General features: G+C 41.1%; 2 protein-coding genes across 2 annotated transcripts; both read right to left on the bottom strand.

Moving 5' to 3' along the window:
• Positions 1-1,090: 1,090 nt before the first annotated feature.
• On the bottom strand, positions 1,091-6,020 carry atxn7l2b (ataxin 7-like 2b). Its single transcript, XM_040154058.1, has 9 exons — positions 5,809-6,020; positions 5,052-5,123; positions 4,637-4,952; positions 3,931-4,142; positions 3,540-3,622; positions 3,158-3,369; positions 2,847-3,027; positions 2,471-2,592; positions 1,091-2,217 (listed from the first exon to the last, which is right to left on the bottom strand). The coding sequence occupies exons 1-9, from the start codon at positions 5,933-5,935 to the stop codon at positions 1,464-1,466; spliced, it is 2,079 nt and encodes a 692-aa protein (XP_040009992.1). The 5' UTR covers positions 5,936-6,020; the 3' UTR covers positions 1,091-1,463.
• Positions 6,021-7,436: 1,416 nt separating this feature from the next.
• sypl2b (synaptophysin-like 2b) lies at positions 7,437-11,301 on the bottom strand. The gene is made up of 6 exons (XM_040153846.1): positions 10,945-11,301; positions 10,725-10,802; positions 9,964-10,082; positions 9,623-9,827; positions 8,953-9,144; positions 7,437-8,856 (listed from the first exon to the last, which is right to left on the bottom strand). Exons 1-6 carry the CDS (start codon positions 10,960-10,962, stop codon positions 8,734-8,736), a joined length of 735 nt encoding a protein of 244 aa, XP_040009780.1. The 5' UTR covers positions 10,963-11,301; the 3' UTR covers positions 7,437-8,733.
• Positions 11,302-15,646: the final 4,345 nt, after the last annotated feature.

Below are 15,646 nucleotides of genomic sequence, written 5' to 3' on the forward strand. Positions count from 1 at the left end.
AGGCATTACAGATAAAGAATACTGATATATCATTTGACTTAATAAAACATCAAGGTTTACACTTTGTGCTGTCTCCATTTTTACTGGTCTCTAACTTTTACTGAAAAATGTTCCTGTAGTTATTCGCCTTTAAATTTTTATGGCTGTGTATCGGAATGATTATATTAAGGACAAAGCTGTGACAATTTGTCAAAATTACTATGACTAATGTTAAGAACTTTTAACACAGTAAATATAGAGTTACCGTTTTGGGATGCCGTAGACAGACCACCATATATTTCCTCTACTAGTAATGGACTCAATTTTAGCAAAAAAAAAAAGCCCCTTATGGCAAACCTTATCTACAGACAGTGAGGGAGTCATATATAAGCGGCCCACAAGATATAACTGTTAATAATGTTGAACGGATGAAAGATACCTCACTTCATTTTTACTACCTGTCACATGACCAGAATAGAACAGTCTGTGTAGGTATATATACACAATGTGTGCTTATGCAACTTGGTGGAAATGGCTAAAGGTTCAGAATGCTAATCTTTCTGAAGGGGCACATTAATGACTTAACACCATCTAGTGGTAAAACGATGTAGTTTACTGTTCGATGTACCCGCTGACATTTAACGGCCACTTCCACTGTAAACTGTTATTGCTTTGAGAAATAATATAGGGGTTTAGAATTTTTTAAAAAATAATTTTGAGGGTAAAGTTCATGTCTGTTAAAATTTCCAATTTGGGTTTCAGAATCTAAGATAGAAGCAAGAGCAGAAAAAGATTTTGATAAAACATGTTTTCAAATAACTGAAAATAACTTTGCACACCTGAACGTACGACAGGTGCATCAGAGGGCAGCAAAAGGTGTTTAAAAAAAACAAAGCCGCACACCGGCTCACTGACTCCTGGTATTTTAAATCATTGTACTGACTTCTGGTACAATGATTTAAAATGTCATGTTTATAATGCCACTCGCTGTTGGAAAACCAAAAATGATCAGAGTTTCATAATTTGACTAAATGAGTAATGAGTAAACTAATCTGACCCAAACTGCAGTTGTACTATCTTTAATGCTCCATCAAAAGATGACAAAGGGCTATAAGGATTCAAGGTATTTTATTTGTTTTGCCATGAAGTGACTTTTCATTTTAGCAGCATAGTGAGTATTTTGAGGTATGTTTATGCTCTTACACAGGTAATTAACTGAGACATTTAGTTATATAGAAAAGTAGACATTTTGCAAAAATAAATACATACAGTAATATGCAAACAAACAATTATTCCTGATTTCTGTGCATAAAAATGTGAAGACATAAATAAATGTGGACAAACACACATAAATACCTCGAAGCACATTCAGACACTCGTACGACACACGTCTTTTCAGGCTTACGGGGCTAGATCTGCATCATCAAAAAAACCCTGATGATCTGTAGCCTATTGCATGTAGAGCAAGAGAGGCTTCCCGCTCTTTAAGAGTTGGATTTTTTCTCCAGGCCCCAGGGAAACACATCCCCAATGTTCTTTCCTTTCCAGGTGAGGAGGCTGGAGTGGGAAGGAGAGGACAACCGCTTACACTTGGAAGTTCTGGATAGTGAGGAGCTGAGGGGCGGTGACTCATTGCTGTCTTTACGCTTTTGGCCACGACCCTTGTGATCGTAACCCACCACCTTCTGCTGAATTCCCGGGGGCGCCCCACTGCTGCGGGGGGAGCGATTGCTTATTGCTGCAGGTAAAGGGGAACGCTTCTCCAAACTTGACAAGTGTCCCTCTGAGGGCTTTAGTGGCGGAGCAGGACATGGCTTCTTTCCGTGTAAGAAGGTACCACTGGCTGGTCCTTGAGAGGACGGGATGTGTGGCTGGCCCTTCTCATGGAGGGGGGGATCCCGGATGTATCTGGAGGATTTGTCCTCACGGCTGTGTTGCAGCCTGGTAGCTCTCTGTGCTGCGCTTGCATCTTGCATAAGCGCCACCTCCTTCGGCTGAGCCTTGCTGGGTCGTCCAACGGGGTTGCGCCATTGGCCACACCCAAGGCTCGCAGAGGAGGTGGTAGAAGGCGGTTTGGTACTTTGAGAGTTTTGCTGACTGCTTTTGGTTTCCAGTTGCCCCAGTGAGGTCGACTCAAGGCTAATGGAGCCAGTAAACTGAGAGGGTCTAGCTGCAGTCCTCACAGTTGGTGGTGTGACATGACAAGACCTGAGACCTGATGATACTTGAGGCATTTTCCTGTAAGTTAAAGGAAAAACATGAGGCTGATTAAATTCCTGTATTTCATGTAAAATTCATAACGCATTAGTCCCTGCAAGGAGGAAACCAGATTCAGCTGCAAAACAGTGCCCTGGATTGGAATCAATGTCTTGTTCAGGGACAGACACTAGCACGCACTGTATCCCGGCTGGATGTCTCCAGGCTGGATGTCTTCACCTTGCCGAATCCAAATAGGTGCCATTACTGCTAAGTACGGTGCGATGATACTCACTTCCACAAGTGCGTGCTGACATGGTGCTCCAACATGGCACTGAGGGCAAACCGCAGGTGATGCAAACGGCGGTCAAAGGTGAAGATGCTGCAACCCAAAGTATGGCATCCAAAAGTGCATAGCTACAGAACAGAGAAAATTTTTCAAAGACACACACACTCCAGTGTCCTTTGAAGAAGACTAAATTTCCTCTCAGACAATGACAAAATCTGCAAATGTTTTTTCAGAATCATACATCATAACTGCTTAGCCTAAAAGTTCATTTTTCCTCTTAAAACAATCATACTAAATAATTTAAAAATATTTCTGAAGTGGGCTTATGGTACAAATCCCAACTACTGGCTGCTGCTGTGGTTCTGTATGTTTCTCCACTCACCCGGAGAGGTTTGGGGTGCCAGGGTGAGGCAGGCAGGTCTGGGGCTTCCTCCTGCTCGTCGTCTTCACTTTCCTCACTTGAGAGCAGGCTCTGGTTGAAAGGATAGGGAGGCTGTACCTGCACTGCTACAGTGCTGTCACCTTCCTCTTCTGGAAAGCTTTCTTGTGGAGCCCTGGCCTTCCTTGAAGCAAAATAATGCGAAAATGAAAATGATGAACTTCATCTCCAACAACAGTTTGCAATGGCTACTCATGAGGTATTTGAGTGAATAAAATTAACTTTGTGGATATGAAATAAATGGTATACCATACCTGAGGATGTGGCAGTTGCTGTTGAAGTTGTATCTACTGCCCTGAGTTGTTATTTTCTCTTCAAAAGTTTCCAAATGTTGCTCTTTGTCTTTTAATTTGACAAGAAGCTGCTCCATATCTCGTCCTGCTGGGGCGGTTCTCTGCTCCCCTGCCAACTGATCAAAAGTCTTGGCACTTCCCAGTGCTTTCTGCTGCTGGTGGATGGAATCAGTCTGTGTGGAAAGAACAGCAACATCCCATCTCAAACAAATGATAGAGTCTTCCATGTTTCCGCATCAAATTACAAAATGCAAACAAAACACTCATATCTCTGTTAATAATGAACAACACTAAAGATACTGGTGACAGTATTGGGTGAAAGGAAAAGGCACTGAGAGTTTACATTGCATATAAACTCCCAGCTCCCCAGCTTCTTCCTTTCTGGATCCAGAACTCTGCAGTGTTTGTTCAGGTCACATTCTTTCTCTATGGGGGAAAAGAGCAAACACAGTGGTCAGTGAATAACAGCAGGACACAGTCAATAGTGATCCATGCTGATGGAGAGATTACAGACCACCATATGGTCATTTTTCTACGACAAAATAATAGGCAACGATTCTGCATACGTTCTAGTTACACTATGATGCAAATACTGCTGTACAGGACATACTATATCCAGGCTAATGCACTAATATACTTTTAAAAAATGTTCAAGAACCACTGATATTTAAAAAACATGACAGAAAAGCAGCAGGGGAAGAAACAACAGAAGTTTGTAAGAACAGCAAACTTACTGTCTATGTTTTTATAAATCCGACTGTAGGTTCTCTTTCCCCGCAAGGGACTGACAGACTGTCCAGCTGTGGACGTCTGCACAGAGGGTCTCTCTGACGGCAGAGTGGAGGAGGAACAGAGGCCAGAGGGCAGGGGTCCCAAGTGCGGGACGCAAGGTGTGGACGAAGAGCGGTGCGGGTTCTCCTGAGGGAACTTCTCCACTAAAGGCAAACTTAAGAGGCGGTTGTAGAAGTACACTTCAGAACTCACTTATAAGATTCATGCAATTCAGATTTGCAATTTATATACAGTAAGTGACAAAAGTCAGGTCTGTGCCTCACCCAAATGGCATAAAAACTAACACAGTTTCTAACTTGGATCAGATGCGCAGCATTCTGTATATTAGACGTTCCTTTTCTTTTAGTACATGGGTCTGTTGATGCTTTGCCATCTGGGTCAATGGAATATTGAACTTGTTAATAAATAAGGCCACATTGCAAAAGTATCACTGTGCTCGGTACATATTCTAAAACTAAGTACATTTGTTTTTTTTTTTCTTCCATTATACTTACAAGCATTACACTGCCTCACCCACATCTGCGATCTTTCAACAAAGCAACAAATAAAAAGGATGCAAAGAGAACCAACCCTCAAGCTGAGCATCTCCTAAATCAGTATAATTCACTTTTACTGTGTTGTTGTGAAGTCAACAATCTCAAACAGTACCTCACTGCCTCCCTCCGGGCCTTGCTAGGCCAGAGCTGGTGGACAGGTAACGCGTCTGAGGATGGGGCACCACCCTCATGATGTCTGCCACCCTTCTGCCCCTCTCTAGAGAAGGAAATGTTTGAAGGAGGCCGGCCCGGGACAGGTCGCTGCACTGGAGCCACAGTAGATGACTGGCCGCACGTCTTTGTGAGCGGTCCATGACGCCTCTCACAGTGTTTCTCGAAGGCCTCAGGCTTCACCACCTGGCCACAGTGGCTGCACACCACCAAATAAAAATCATCGTGTGCAGGGCAGTGGCCATATATGTGCATATCTGTAGAGGAAAATGCAAATTAGAGTTCAAGTGAAATCAATGTTATGATTCAACTGTCCGAGGTGGTGCTGAATACTGTCAGTTTTACTTGGTCTTCACCTTCTTTCCTGAGGGTCATGGTCTCAGATCGGTTCCTCCCCCACTTGCTGCCGTCTTCAACATTAGACCCAGCTGCATGCAACGCAAAAACAGTCCGCATGAAATGTTGAAATGGGGCACTCCTGTAGCCTCTACCCATTAGCAGGTTTACTGAGATATCTGGACATCTTTGCGGAGTTAAGACCTAAACACGTCTTTCACGTCAGTGCGTGTTCCAGCTCTCGAGTGTTTCGACGGGTTTTAAACGTGAATTTAAAAGCCAGCGCTTCTTGGAGACTCCTGCTATAATACAGCCTCTCCCTGTAGCTCCCTTGATGTCTGGTCGGGCCGTGGCTAATGCTTGCCGGTCAATTTTTGCTGTTGGCGAGCTGCACAAATCCTTCTTAAGTAGTGCTGTTGTTTTTAGTGTGACAGTAGCTGACAGGCTAACGCTAACGGTGAATTTACCTGACCACAGGTGAGCCGTTCGCGTTTTGTTTACTAGCTACCGTTTCATCACTACCGTACTACATATGTAAGAAACAATAACTTAAATCTGTGTTTAGTTTAGTGCCAGTAAAGACTGTTTAGCAAACCCACCCTGCACTAGGACCCAGCGGGTCTTTTGTTTGGGTTTCGCCTTATGCCGCTCTGTCTGTGTGTGTGTGTGTGTGTGTGTGTGTGTGTGTGTGTGTGTGTGTGTAAAAACAAATAAATCACAGGACATTGACACTATGACATGATGGAAACCACACCTGGGGCAGGGAGTACGACTCACCGTCAGATGGTAAAATATTCACCCTATCTACCCAACAACTCCAGTTTAATCCGACAAAATCGTCGACATTAGGATTTCGCCGATATAGAGCGGCCATTGCTGCGCCTGCGCGTTCACGAGGTGACATCGTCAGCTCACGGGCATCACACCCGCGTCACGAAACTCGGGGCCGCGCTGAAGCACGAGGGGATAAGCGGCGTGGCGCTGTACCGCACACCGAGCAGCCTGAAGACACCGTGTGCCGGTAACGCCACAATAAAAGCCGGGGGACTAGAACAGCTGTCCGCAGCATGCAACCCCGTCTGTTCCCCAGGATGTAAAGTGAAAATGTCACCAATTGTCAGTGGAAGTCCGTATAATCTCCCATAACTCCACACTTGAGGGACTGGAGTGGTCTCCCTAAAAGATTCAGCACAACCTGGCAACCCAGAAGTTATTGTTATTAATAACACAAGTTAAAACTGATCTATAAAGCATTAGTAAATGATATATTAAATGGTAATATAACTTGTAATAAATTCCAGTCTAAAAAGCTTTAATAAATGGTGCCTTCTCGAAACGTGGTACCAAATTGTATTTAGTCATTATACAAATTTTACAGCGATGATCCACAGCAAACGTTACAAGCACGTTACAATATCTATGAAGTAGCTATAATATCTGAAAGTGCTAAGTCAAATGCAACTGGATTTGCTGTTTTGTAGGTAGTAGAATAAATCTAGACACTTAGACTTTGAGTCTAATTCTTGAGATGTCAGGGGCTATTGATTGGCGTTGCACCTTTACTTCTTCTGTGGCAGTTGGAAATTCAATTTTAGCTTCCACGCAGGATGTTCAGGGTATGTCCTGGATGATGGGAAAAATAACACAAAGGCCCCCCATGCCATTCGTACCCATGTTCCCCCATTAAATATATTTATCTATTTTTGAGACACAACACAATCTGTAGGGCTGCAACTAAGTCTGACAAATATTTTTTTTTTTAAAGTTTCACAAAGCTCACTGTGAATTGATCAGGTTGATTGTCTTGTCTGAGCAACAATGACATTAAGAAGAAATATACACATTTAGATTAAGTATGTGGGGTTAGATAATAAGAACCATCTTGTGCATAATTTCTAAATTACAGCCTGTCAAAAGCCTGAAGGTTTAGTATGAGCAATATAGATCAGGCAGTGGTGATTTCATATCTGATTCACTGACAGAGCACTGCATTGTGAGTTTACCCTAAAATGGGACTGGACTGATGAGGGTCAGGTGTTTTTTTTTTTTTTTTTTTTGGAGGCTTGTGTGTGTACGTGTATGAGGATGTTTTCATTGGAACCTGATGACGCCTGGCGACGGCAGAGTTTCTGCCACCTAGTGAGTGTGACACCGCATCGCAACTTACCTGGCCTTGCTAGCTGGATGCCTGCTCAGCACAAATTAATTAAACTCTCCCATCAGCTCTTCAGAGCGTGATAAACAGAACGTGTGGGCAGGACTGATTACAGTCCACTTTGTAAATCTTTAGCTCAGTTTATGTGCAAGGTGTCAGCTCTGGTTCATCTGTCTGATCAACACATTATGTACTGTATGTGTGCTACCAGTGAAAGAATCAGGCGTAAAATCAAACACATAACAACAAATAGGGGTTCTTCCTTTTAATGATACACCGCATTTCATGTCCCCGTAGTATCTTCCTGGATTGTGAAAGGAACTCCAGTCTCATCTATGTGACAGTTTTGTCAACACAATAGTGGATCAAACTACTACTACAGCTATATCAAAGAAGGAAATCAAAATGATGGCAGTAGCAGAGAAAAACAGCTTGCCTTCCCTTATAACAAAGTAGAGTAGAAGCCAGGCAAAAGTAATTTAAAAACGTATGCAGTTAATTAGTAACATGTTAAGAGATCAGTAAACTGATGTATCCAAATAGCTAAGGGTATACAATTCATAGTACAGTTGTATTCAAATACTGTAGGACTTTAGGGTACCTAAGGGTATTTTCTTTAATTTAAATGTTATAAACTTGAAGGACAAAGAGAAAAAACATATTCTTTCAAGAAAAAAACTTAAATTCTTCTAACAGTTTTAAATGTTACATAAAAAAATAGCGACAGCATGCTCCAAATGGTTATATGCACCACATTCAACATAATATTCAGCTGTTGGGCTACTCTCACTATTTTAGCCTAACAAAGTGAGATGACAAGGTGTGACATTACACAAAAATGATTTCATAAAATTACTTTTACAATTTATAAATAATCTCATATTGGCAACTGAATTGTTTTTCCAAATGAACTACTACTTAACATTAATTCATTGCAACTACACTTTTTTATGCCTACTGTATGTCTCACGATTAGACTGAAATTTTGTCTCCAGACTAGACTTGTTTTGTGTTAATAATAAATACACTTCAAGTATTTTATATTCATTAGGTGTTTTGGAATTCCTACACTTAATAGCCCTGAGTTTTTTGAAGAAACTACTGATTGCAAAAATAATATATGGTACAGAAATAGTGTTGGCAGTTAACAGGGTGAAAAGGTGACGCTGTATTTTGATTTTTCACCAAAAAGGTATTTAGTCCACATCTGCAGTACAATTTCAGATATTGACCCAGTGTTTTGGATACTTGGGTATAATTATGTTAAAACATGCAAACTGAGCATCTATGAGAATAACATTTTTGACTGCTACAATTTCCTGTTTTGATTTCAGTCTGAACAACTCTCAGTTTTAGTACCTTCTGAAATGTATCTGAGATAATACAGCCCTAAATATAAAATTAATACTTTGAGAAAAAATAAGCAGTTGGTTTTTAGAAATGTGTACTTTGCATTCTACATTCTTTTCTTTTAAGAATTAGTGCCAAAATGACTAACTCAATAAAACGACACATTAGACCATTTTGAGATGGAGGAAGCTGTGCAGTTACGATGGCCTAACACCCCCCTCCACATCTGCAGGCTGGTTGGCTGATTTGTGGAAAGGCGTTTCCTTGTAAATGAACCAGCAGTTGCCACCCCACAGGATGAGGTTAAGAAAACCAAAAATCTGCCAAAGAATATCAAATGAGTTTAATATCCCAGGCGTTGCTTGTGCACACAACTTTAAGCACATTTGAAAAAGACTAGGTTGCATAAAACTCACCACTGAGGCGTTTAGCCGGCCCATGTGAGGCGTTGCACCTGGGGTGCAGTTGTTGTTGGCATCACTGCAAACATTAAGTAAAGCTACAATGGTTGAAGGACTGGTGGCCCACTTCACATCGGCCAAGCCTTTTGCCCAAGCAGAGGATGATGCCAACCACAGAAAGGCCAAGGCCGCAGTCACCAACAAGTCCTAATAGAGTAGCACAGAAAAAAATGTCAGTATTCAACGGACCACAGTTGAGACTTTACTTACGAGCTTTCTTGGCTAGAGACTACCTAGTGAAACCTGTTACTTAGTTGCTTCGAAACAACCCCCCCTTCCAACTGTTTCATTTACACAGCTCTGTTAAATGCGCTTTCTCTGACCTCCTGCTGGATTCCAGCATGAAGTAGACTCCCTGAAATCCAGCAGCTGATTTCAGATGTAAAATTTTACACTCAAAGGACAAAATATACATATTGCCTGCTTGCATCAAACTAGATCCATCCATTCAGAAAATCACTTAAGTAACACTTCCCTGCATGAAATACAATCTTGTAAATTGCACACTGTGTAATTTCAGCTCATTCCATTTCTAAGCTATTTATAGATGGAGAGGAGGACCTGGCTAGGCACAAGCATTTCACCCAAAACAACTGAGAAATATGGAAAATTCAGACAAACATACCATGAGGGGGCCACGACTAGATTCTTTATATAAGTTCTGGTAGCCCAAGTAAAGGACTAGTGTGGCAGTGCTGTAAAGAAAGGCCAAAACTCCAATACAGACAAAAAACTGTGCTGAGGATGCGTGGTCTCCTGTCAGGTAGTATTCAGCTGTGGTACTCTGATTGATTTTACAGTCAGGAACACTATAGGGATGTTGCATCAACCTGTGTAAACACACATAATATTTTGAATTACGATAATCCTAAAAGTAAAAACAAACTTTTCAGTTAACTACTCCATCCCTGTAGAGAGATATGAGACAGTTTGTGTTTTCTCACTCTCACTCTCACACACACACACCTGAATGGGTATTCAAAGTCCGCGTGGATTTCATGATTGGCCTTCCCCTGGCACAGGACGTTGATGCTGGTTGTGCCGCTGTAACCTCCAGTGGTAGCAAAGGCAAATATCGAGAACACCTTCGGCCACGGACACAAGATAAGAGGACACACGTTGGCATAAGTGGATGTTTAGGACGGAGTGCTGTTAGTCACACATGTATACGCGTACTTCCGTATATTTTAATGCAACACACTTTTGACAGGAAGCCCTTGCATTAATCGCAGGATGTCATCCCTGCAGAGGGTGTGCAGAGTTCACAGCAGAACCACATCCTTACATTCAAAACCGTACACAAGCAGCTACGACTAGTATACACTGATAATAAAACCTTTGGTCCAACAGTGGAGGCACACGTAACAATACCTGCCTGCAAATAAGAGCCAGTGTATTGCCTTGTTGTTTGTCTAGAGGTTTTGTCAAGCAAAGCGTGACCCTCAAGAGTTAGAGACCAAATAGTCTTTTTTTAATTTGCTGTTTACTGGCTGACATGTTGACGCGCTGATCTGCTGTAAATTAATCATCGCCCCCTGAGCCAGTTTGCATGCCGTACTCGATACAGCTCAGCGGATGATCTGCATAGCTGCTGCGGGCGTGCAGTGGGTCACGAGACAAACAACCTAATCAATTTTGTAAGGCATTTATCGCTACCAATGATGCACGGCTCGTGTTAAACACACCCCGCCGCAGGCCATATGGTAAGAAGACCGGGTTAAACTTACCCATTCTAGCACACGGATAAACGCCAAGGGCTCTTTCAGGGGTCCCAAGTCAAGGCTGAATCCCGAAGTCAGCACTTTCTGGTGAGAAATGAAGACGCAAAGGGAGAGAGAAGCCGTTACTCTGCTGAAGGGTTCGCACACAGATAGGTGTGTTTGCTACCAGGCGTCCGATCATTCTGCGCCATTAACCGCTTTCCACGCTTCCTGTCAGCGCCGTTACCTGGGCGACAGATTCCATCGTTTCTCGGGAAAAATACGAGCGTTCGTTTGGATCCCGTCAGTGGCTCCTTGTCCCGGAACTCCTGCAGCTCCGTCGAGGCTCCTCGGGCTTGTCAAACTTTTCTCTTAACTTCGGCGAATCGTAGTGGAAAACCACGTGATCCCTCTGCCGTTAAGGCGTCGAGAGGGGCGCTGCTGCGACAGACTGATGAAAACCCCCCCCTTTTTTTTTTCCTTTTTCCCCCAGCAGGGTGTTAGAAGTACACCTTCTGCTGCCCAGTTTAATCCAGAGTCTGGATATTACCGCACAGGTTTTTTTTCTTATTCTTTCTTGACTAACAAAGTCAACGAGAGAAACGCTGGTGCATGAATTGTGCTCTCGCCCACGTACAAAACAGCTGCGGAGTAAACTGTCACGATGTACTGGCGATCACATGCCCTGTGGTGACAGGACTTCTTGCGCTCGGTTTTATTTAATTAGTTTGTCTGCCGCTTTGTCCGAGTTGTCTATTCATAAACGTACAAGCAGGAAGCCAAAGAGTTGAGTGTCTATATCAATACATTTCAGCTACCGCTGAAAGCTGTGAAAACATATAAAGTCTGATTTTTCTTCCCTTTCTTTCACCATATTATCTCCCCTGGCGTATTTATTTGCAAGGGTTTTACACACTAGGTGTTTTTTTTTTGTTTTGTTTTGTTTTTAAACTTGCTTTTTATGAATTATTCTGTTTACTGTTCATCACATGTACTAGTTGGATAGTTGCAGTACTGTGCATACGTTTTAGGCACACGAAGCGTAGCCATCTGTAGTAGCATTTGAGATAAGGGACACTGTTTTCAATACTGGGATATGCATATGTTAAAACATGCAATATTTTAATATTTTAATAATTTTTCTGACAGCCACAATTTCCTGTATTGATTTCAGGCTTTCAGGTTTTAGTACCGTCTATTCTGTCTTTGGGATGATACAGCCCTAAATATAAAACCGAAAAAAAAAACCCCAAAAAACCCAGTTGGTTTTTAGAAACGTGTAACTTGTGTGTACCAAAATGAAATGTACAAAATGAGAGGTGGCTTAAAACAATAATGCCCTGAATAATTTTTATTTCTCAATTAACTTCATACAAAATGTGGTAAGTAGGAAAAAACTGGATCAATTGGATGAAGAAATAAATATGGATAATTATTGAATTATTTTAGTAAGGCAATACTATGTTTGCTTGTCAAAGGGGAGCTAGTTTAAAACAGCCCACATACTGTACCACATATAACTTATACCTTTTAACGACTGAAAACTACTTTGATCATGCTTCTGTCCACTTGCCATTTACTATCACATATTTTGCCTTTTATAATTCACGTTGGCCACATGCTGTCGATATATACACGCTGACATACTTCTGTATAGGCTATAGAGTAACTTATTATCCACACAATATTTATTCCAGCATTCTTCCACTACCTGTACCACAACCACGTATAGAGTAGTGATACACTGACCTGTATAAAGAGAGTTTGTCGTTCAGCTCTTGCCTGTATGGAGATTTGCTTCAGATTCTGATTATCTGGCCCTAGTGCGTATAACTGCACTAGGGCCCACAGAACCTCAAAGGCCCCAAAAGCCCCAGGGTCACTGCCTGTGAATGAGTTGTACATAATTTCCGGGCGGATCTCTGGATGTATAATTAAACCAGGTCTTGTTTCCTGTGTGAACTGTACTTAAATAGCACTTGGAGTGATGGGATACACACACAATACACAGAAGGCAGGAGATGTGAGCAGGGGGTCTATCTATCTGTCTATCTGTCTATCTATCTATCTATCTATCTATCTATCTATCTATCTCTCTCTCTCTCTCTCTCTCTCTCTCTCTCTCTCTCTCTCTCTCTCTATATATATATATATATATATATATATATATATATATATATATATATATATATATATGTGTGTGTTTGTGGTGCGGGTATCTTTATTGATATATTTCATTGTGTAACAAACTGTATCTCTAAATATGAAAATATCCAACAGGCATTAGAGTATGCAGAGTGTAAAACTGCAGTACAAAGAGAATGCGCAGTAATGGTAATTACTTTTCACTAGAGGTCCCCATTTCCACAGAGAATATTTGAGCATCATTTAACTGACCTCTTTATTCAAAGCAAGCCATGTTTTTCTCATGACTCTCATCAGTATAGGCTGAACTCATTCACACACAGGTCGTCCATGTAATTCCCTCAGTTTGGTTCAGTGGAAAAGTTCGTTTTTTAACTTGGTAAGCAGGGAAATTTAGGTACACTTGGTTCCGTCCCTTAATTTGCCCAGCTTTTCTCAGGACATATTGTAAAGCCAGAAAGGAAGTTTTGGGTCTTTGTAGAAAGGCACAGCTCTCATCCTAACAGGGCACATCTCAAAGGAATAAGAGTGGCTTTGTTCCCCACCTTTTAATAGTTGACTGGGCTGCCGTGGGGGAGGGGCTGCAACTCCATTGTACGGTTCCTTTGTGAAGGAATGCTGCTCTAGAGGTCAGATTGTTTGGCTTTTTGAGTGCATCTGAGAATTAAGAAATATTGTCAAGCAAGAGGTAATACACACAAAAGATATTCCTAATGCTCCAAGGCAGATTGGAATGTTGCTAAATTGTGGGAGACCTGGAATCGGGCACAAGGTTTCAGGGTTTTTGAAACCACTGAAACCCGGTCAATAGCTTTTTATTTTTGGCTGTGAAGAGATGACACCTTATTTGCTGATGCACACTTACAAACCAGTTGGACAGGTTGTGCCACACCTAAGGCTAAACATGAGAATAATCTGATACTTAACGTGACTATCTGATCACATCATCTCATCTTTTACAAACAGTTTAATTTCAGTGAGCCTGCTGGTGTGACTAGGCAGCAATGTCCCATCCCGACAGACTGGATTTTTACAGATTAGATGACTTGGCACACTACAAGGGAAATTGCATATTTTTATATTTGGATGCACAGTTTGTGGTCATTTGTTTGAATCTGTTCAGCCAGGCCCATGACAGCTATGGGTACGGGAATTTTTTTTTTTTTTTCTGCAACACATGACCAGTAGTCATGGGTTTGTTATGACCCACTGTCCGATCACATGCACAAATTTAATTAAGAATACAATATGATTCAGTGAAACCAACAACATTAATGAATATAATTTGAGATTGCAGAAGGCTGTACAAAAACTCCACTGTAATTAATATATAAAAGTTAAGATCACATGATAGAAAGGTTCATTTTCCTTTTTGACCCTGTTCTTCCTGATTGTGGTGAACACGATCCTGAGCTCACACTTCAGCTATCTCAAAACTTTTGACACTGAGAAGTGAGCTTGAAGTACTAAGACATAAAGCAAATACTGTATTCAAAACAGTGTGTTAATGTCTTTGTAATTGGGGATTTCTTCCATATCTACCATTAGAAAAGGGAAACTAGTTTTTTGTTGCAACAAACATTATAACATGATGAGTCATTATTTTTTTTTTAAATTATTGTGTATTTGCAGAAACAGAGCATTTCAAATACTCTGTGTGGACAGGATTTTAATTCATCAATGGCAAGAAAGTGCCATTAGTGGAGAGATTACTGAGATTCAGCATGCTTTAATCTCTTGTTTGAGCTTGCCAACATCACACCAGATCCAGATGTTTAATCTCTGACGAAGTAAACTGTGGGTGTGCGCGTGAAGAAACGACCATTTCATTTAATATATAGGACACGTTACACATTATGATTATACTTACTTATGTACATATTCAAGGAATTAAACCAAAATGTCATAGAATCAGACATGGGATTATAGTCATCACAACATCAACGGTGGCTAGTGAAAGTACATTTCTGAATTCAAAGCACACTCACTTTTTTTTAAGCATCTGTTGGTTTTTCTTTTACGAACATATGACATTTTCTCCAATTACATATTCACCGGTGAATTGTGTGTTTGCATATAAAATTAAGTTTATGTGCAGCAAATATCACCATACAGCAAGTTTAAAATAAGTTTACTTAAGGGAAAAAAAAGGGCTTTTCATCCTTTTGACTCTGAGAAAATACATTTGGAAGTTTTGAGAAAATAAAATCACACATGTGGCTAAAACTTACACTTTCTGCAATTCACATTTGTTCTTACCCTTATTTATTGGGTAATTCATCTACCTATTAGGCCGATTACGTTTTAAGTGACAGAGCCTGGTGGCTGGACTAATGGGGCTGAGCCAACTAAATTTTAAGCTGCACATAAAAAAATGAAGGTGCAATTCCACTGCTAGTACTGTGCGTGGCTTGTAACTGTCAACCTTGAATTTTACCTGTATTTAAATACGCCTTTTTTTTTTTTTTTTTTACCCACGTACGGTCAATATGAACGAAAAAAAAGCAAATTTTCTGATTTAAATGAAGTTGTAAGTGGATGGAGTTACATGATAGTATTACTCAACCTATCCTGACAGGCTTTGACAGCTAATTATGCAGGTCCTCTTTTTTTGCACCGCCTTTTCAGAATTAAACCAATCGGAAACGCGGACAGGTGGACCACAATAGCAAACCAGCCAATCACAGTGCCTTCTCTCTGCATAGAGCATTACCGATCCGCAGACACTATTTCTGTGATCGTTATAGTGTATCATGTAGGCTAAGGAGTTGCGGCGCGAATCATTGGTGTTAAATAACCCTGTT

Source organism: Xiphias gladius, chromosome 18, assembly GCF_016859285.1.
Source record: "Xiphias gladius isolate SHS-SW01 ecotype Sanya breed wild chromosome 18, ASM1685928v1, whole genome shotgun sequence".
Classification (NCBI taxonomy): domain Eukaryota; kingdom Metazoa; phylum Chordata; class Actinopteri; order Istiophoriformes; family Xiphiidae; genus Xiphias; species Xiphias gladius.

Excerpts from the sequence above, each read along its gene's own strand:
- atxn7l2b (XM_040154058.1), bottom strand. The coding sequence starts at position 5,935 with ATGTCACCTCGTGAACGCGCAGGCGCAGCAATGGCCGCTCTATATCGG. Across the intron at positions 4,953-5,051 it reads CATGACCCTCAGGAAAGAAG|ATATGCACATATATGGCCAC; the intron begins GTGAAGACCAAG and ends TTTCCTCTACAG. Across the intron at positions 2,218-2,470 it reads GTCAGCACGCACTTGTGGAA|GAAAATGCCTCAAGTATCAT; the intron begins GTGAGTATCATC and ends TTTAACTTACAG.
- sypl2b (XM_040153846.1), bottom strand. Across the intron at positions 10,083-10,724 it reads TTATCCGTGTGCTAGAATGG|GTGTTCTCGATATTTGCCTT; the intron begins GTAAGTTTAACC and ends CCGTGGCCGAAG. Across the intron at positions 8,857-8,952 it reads GCCGGCTAAACGCCTCAGTG|ATTTTTGGTTTTCTTAACCT; the intron begins GTGAGTTTTATG and ends ATTCTTTGGCAG.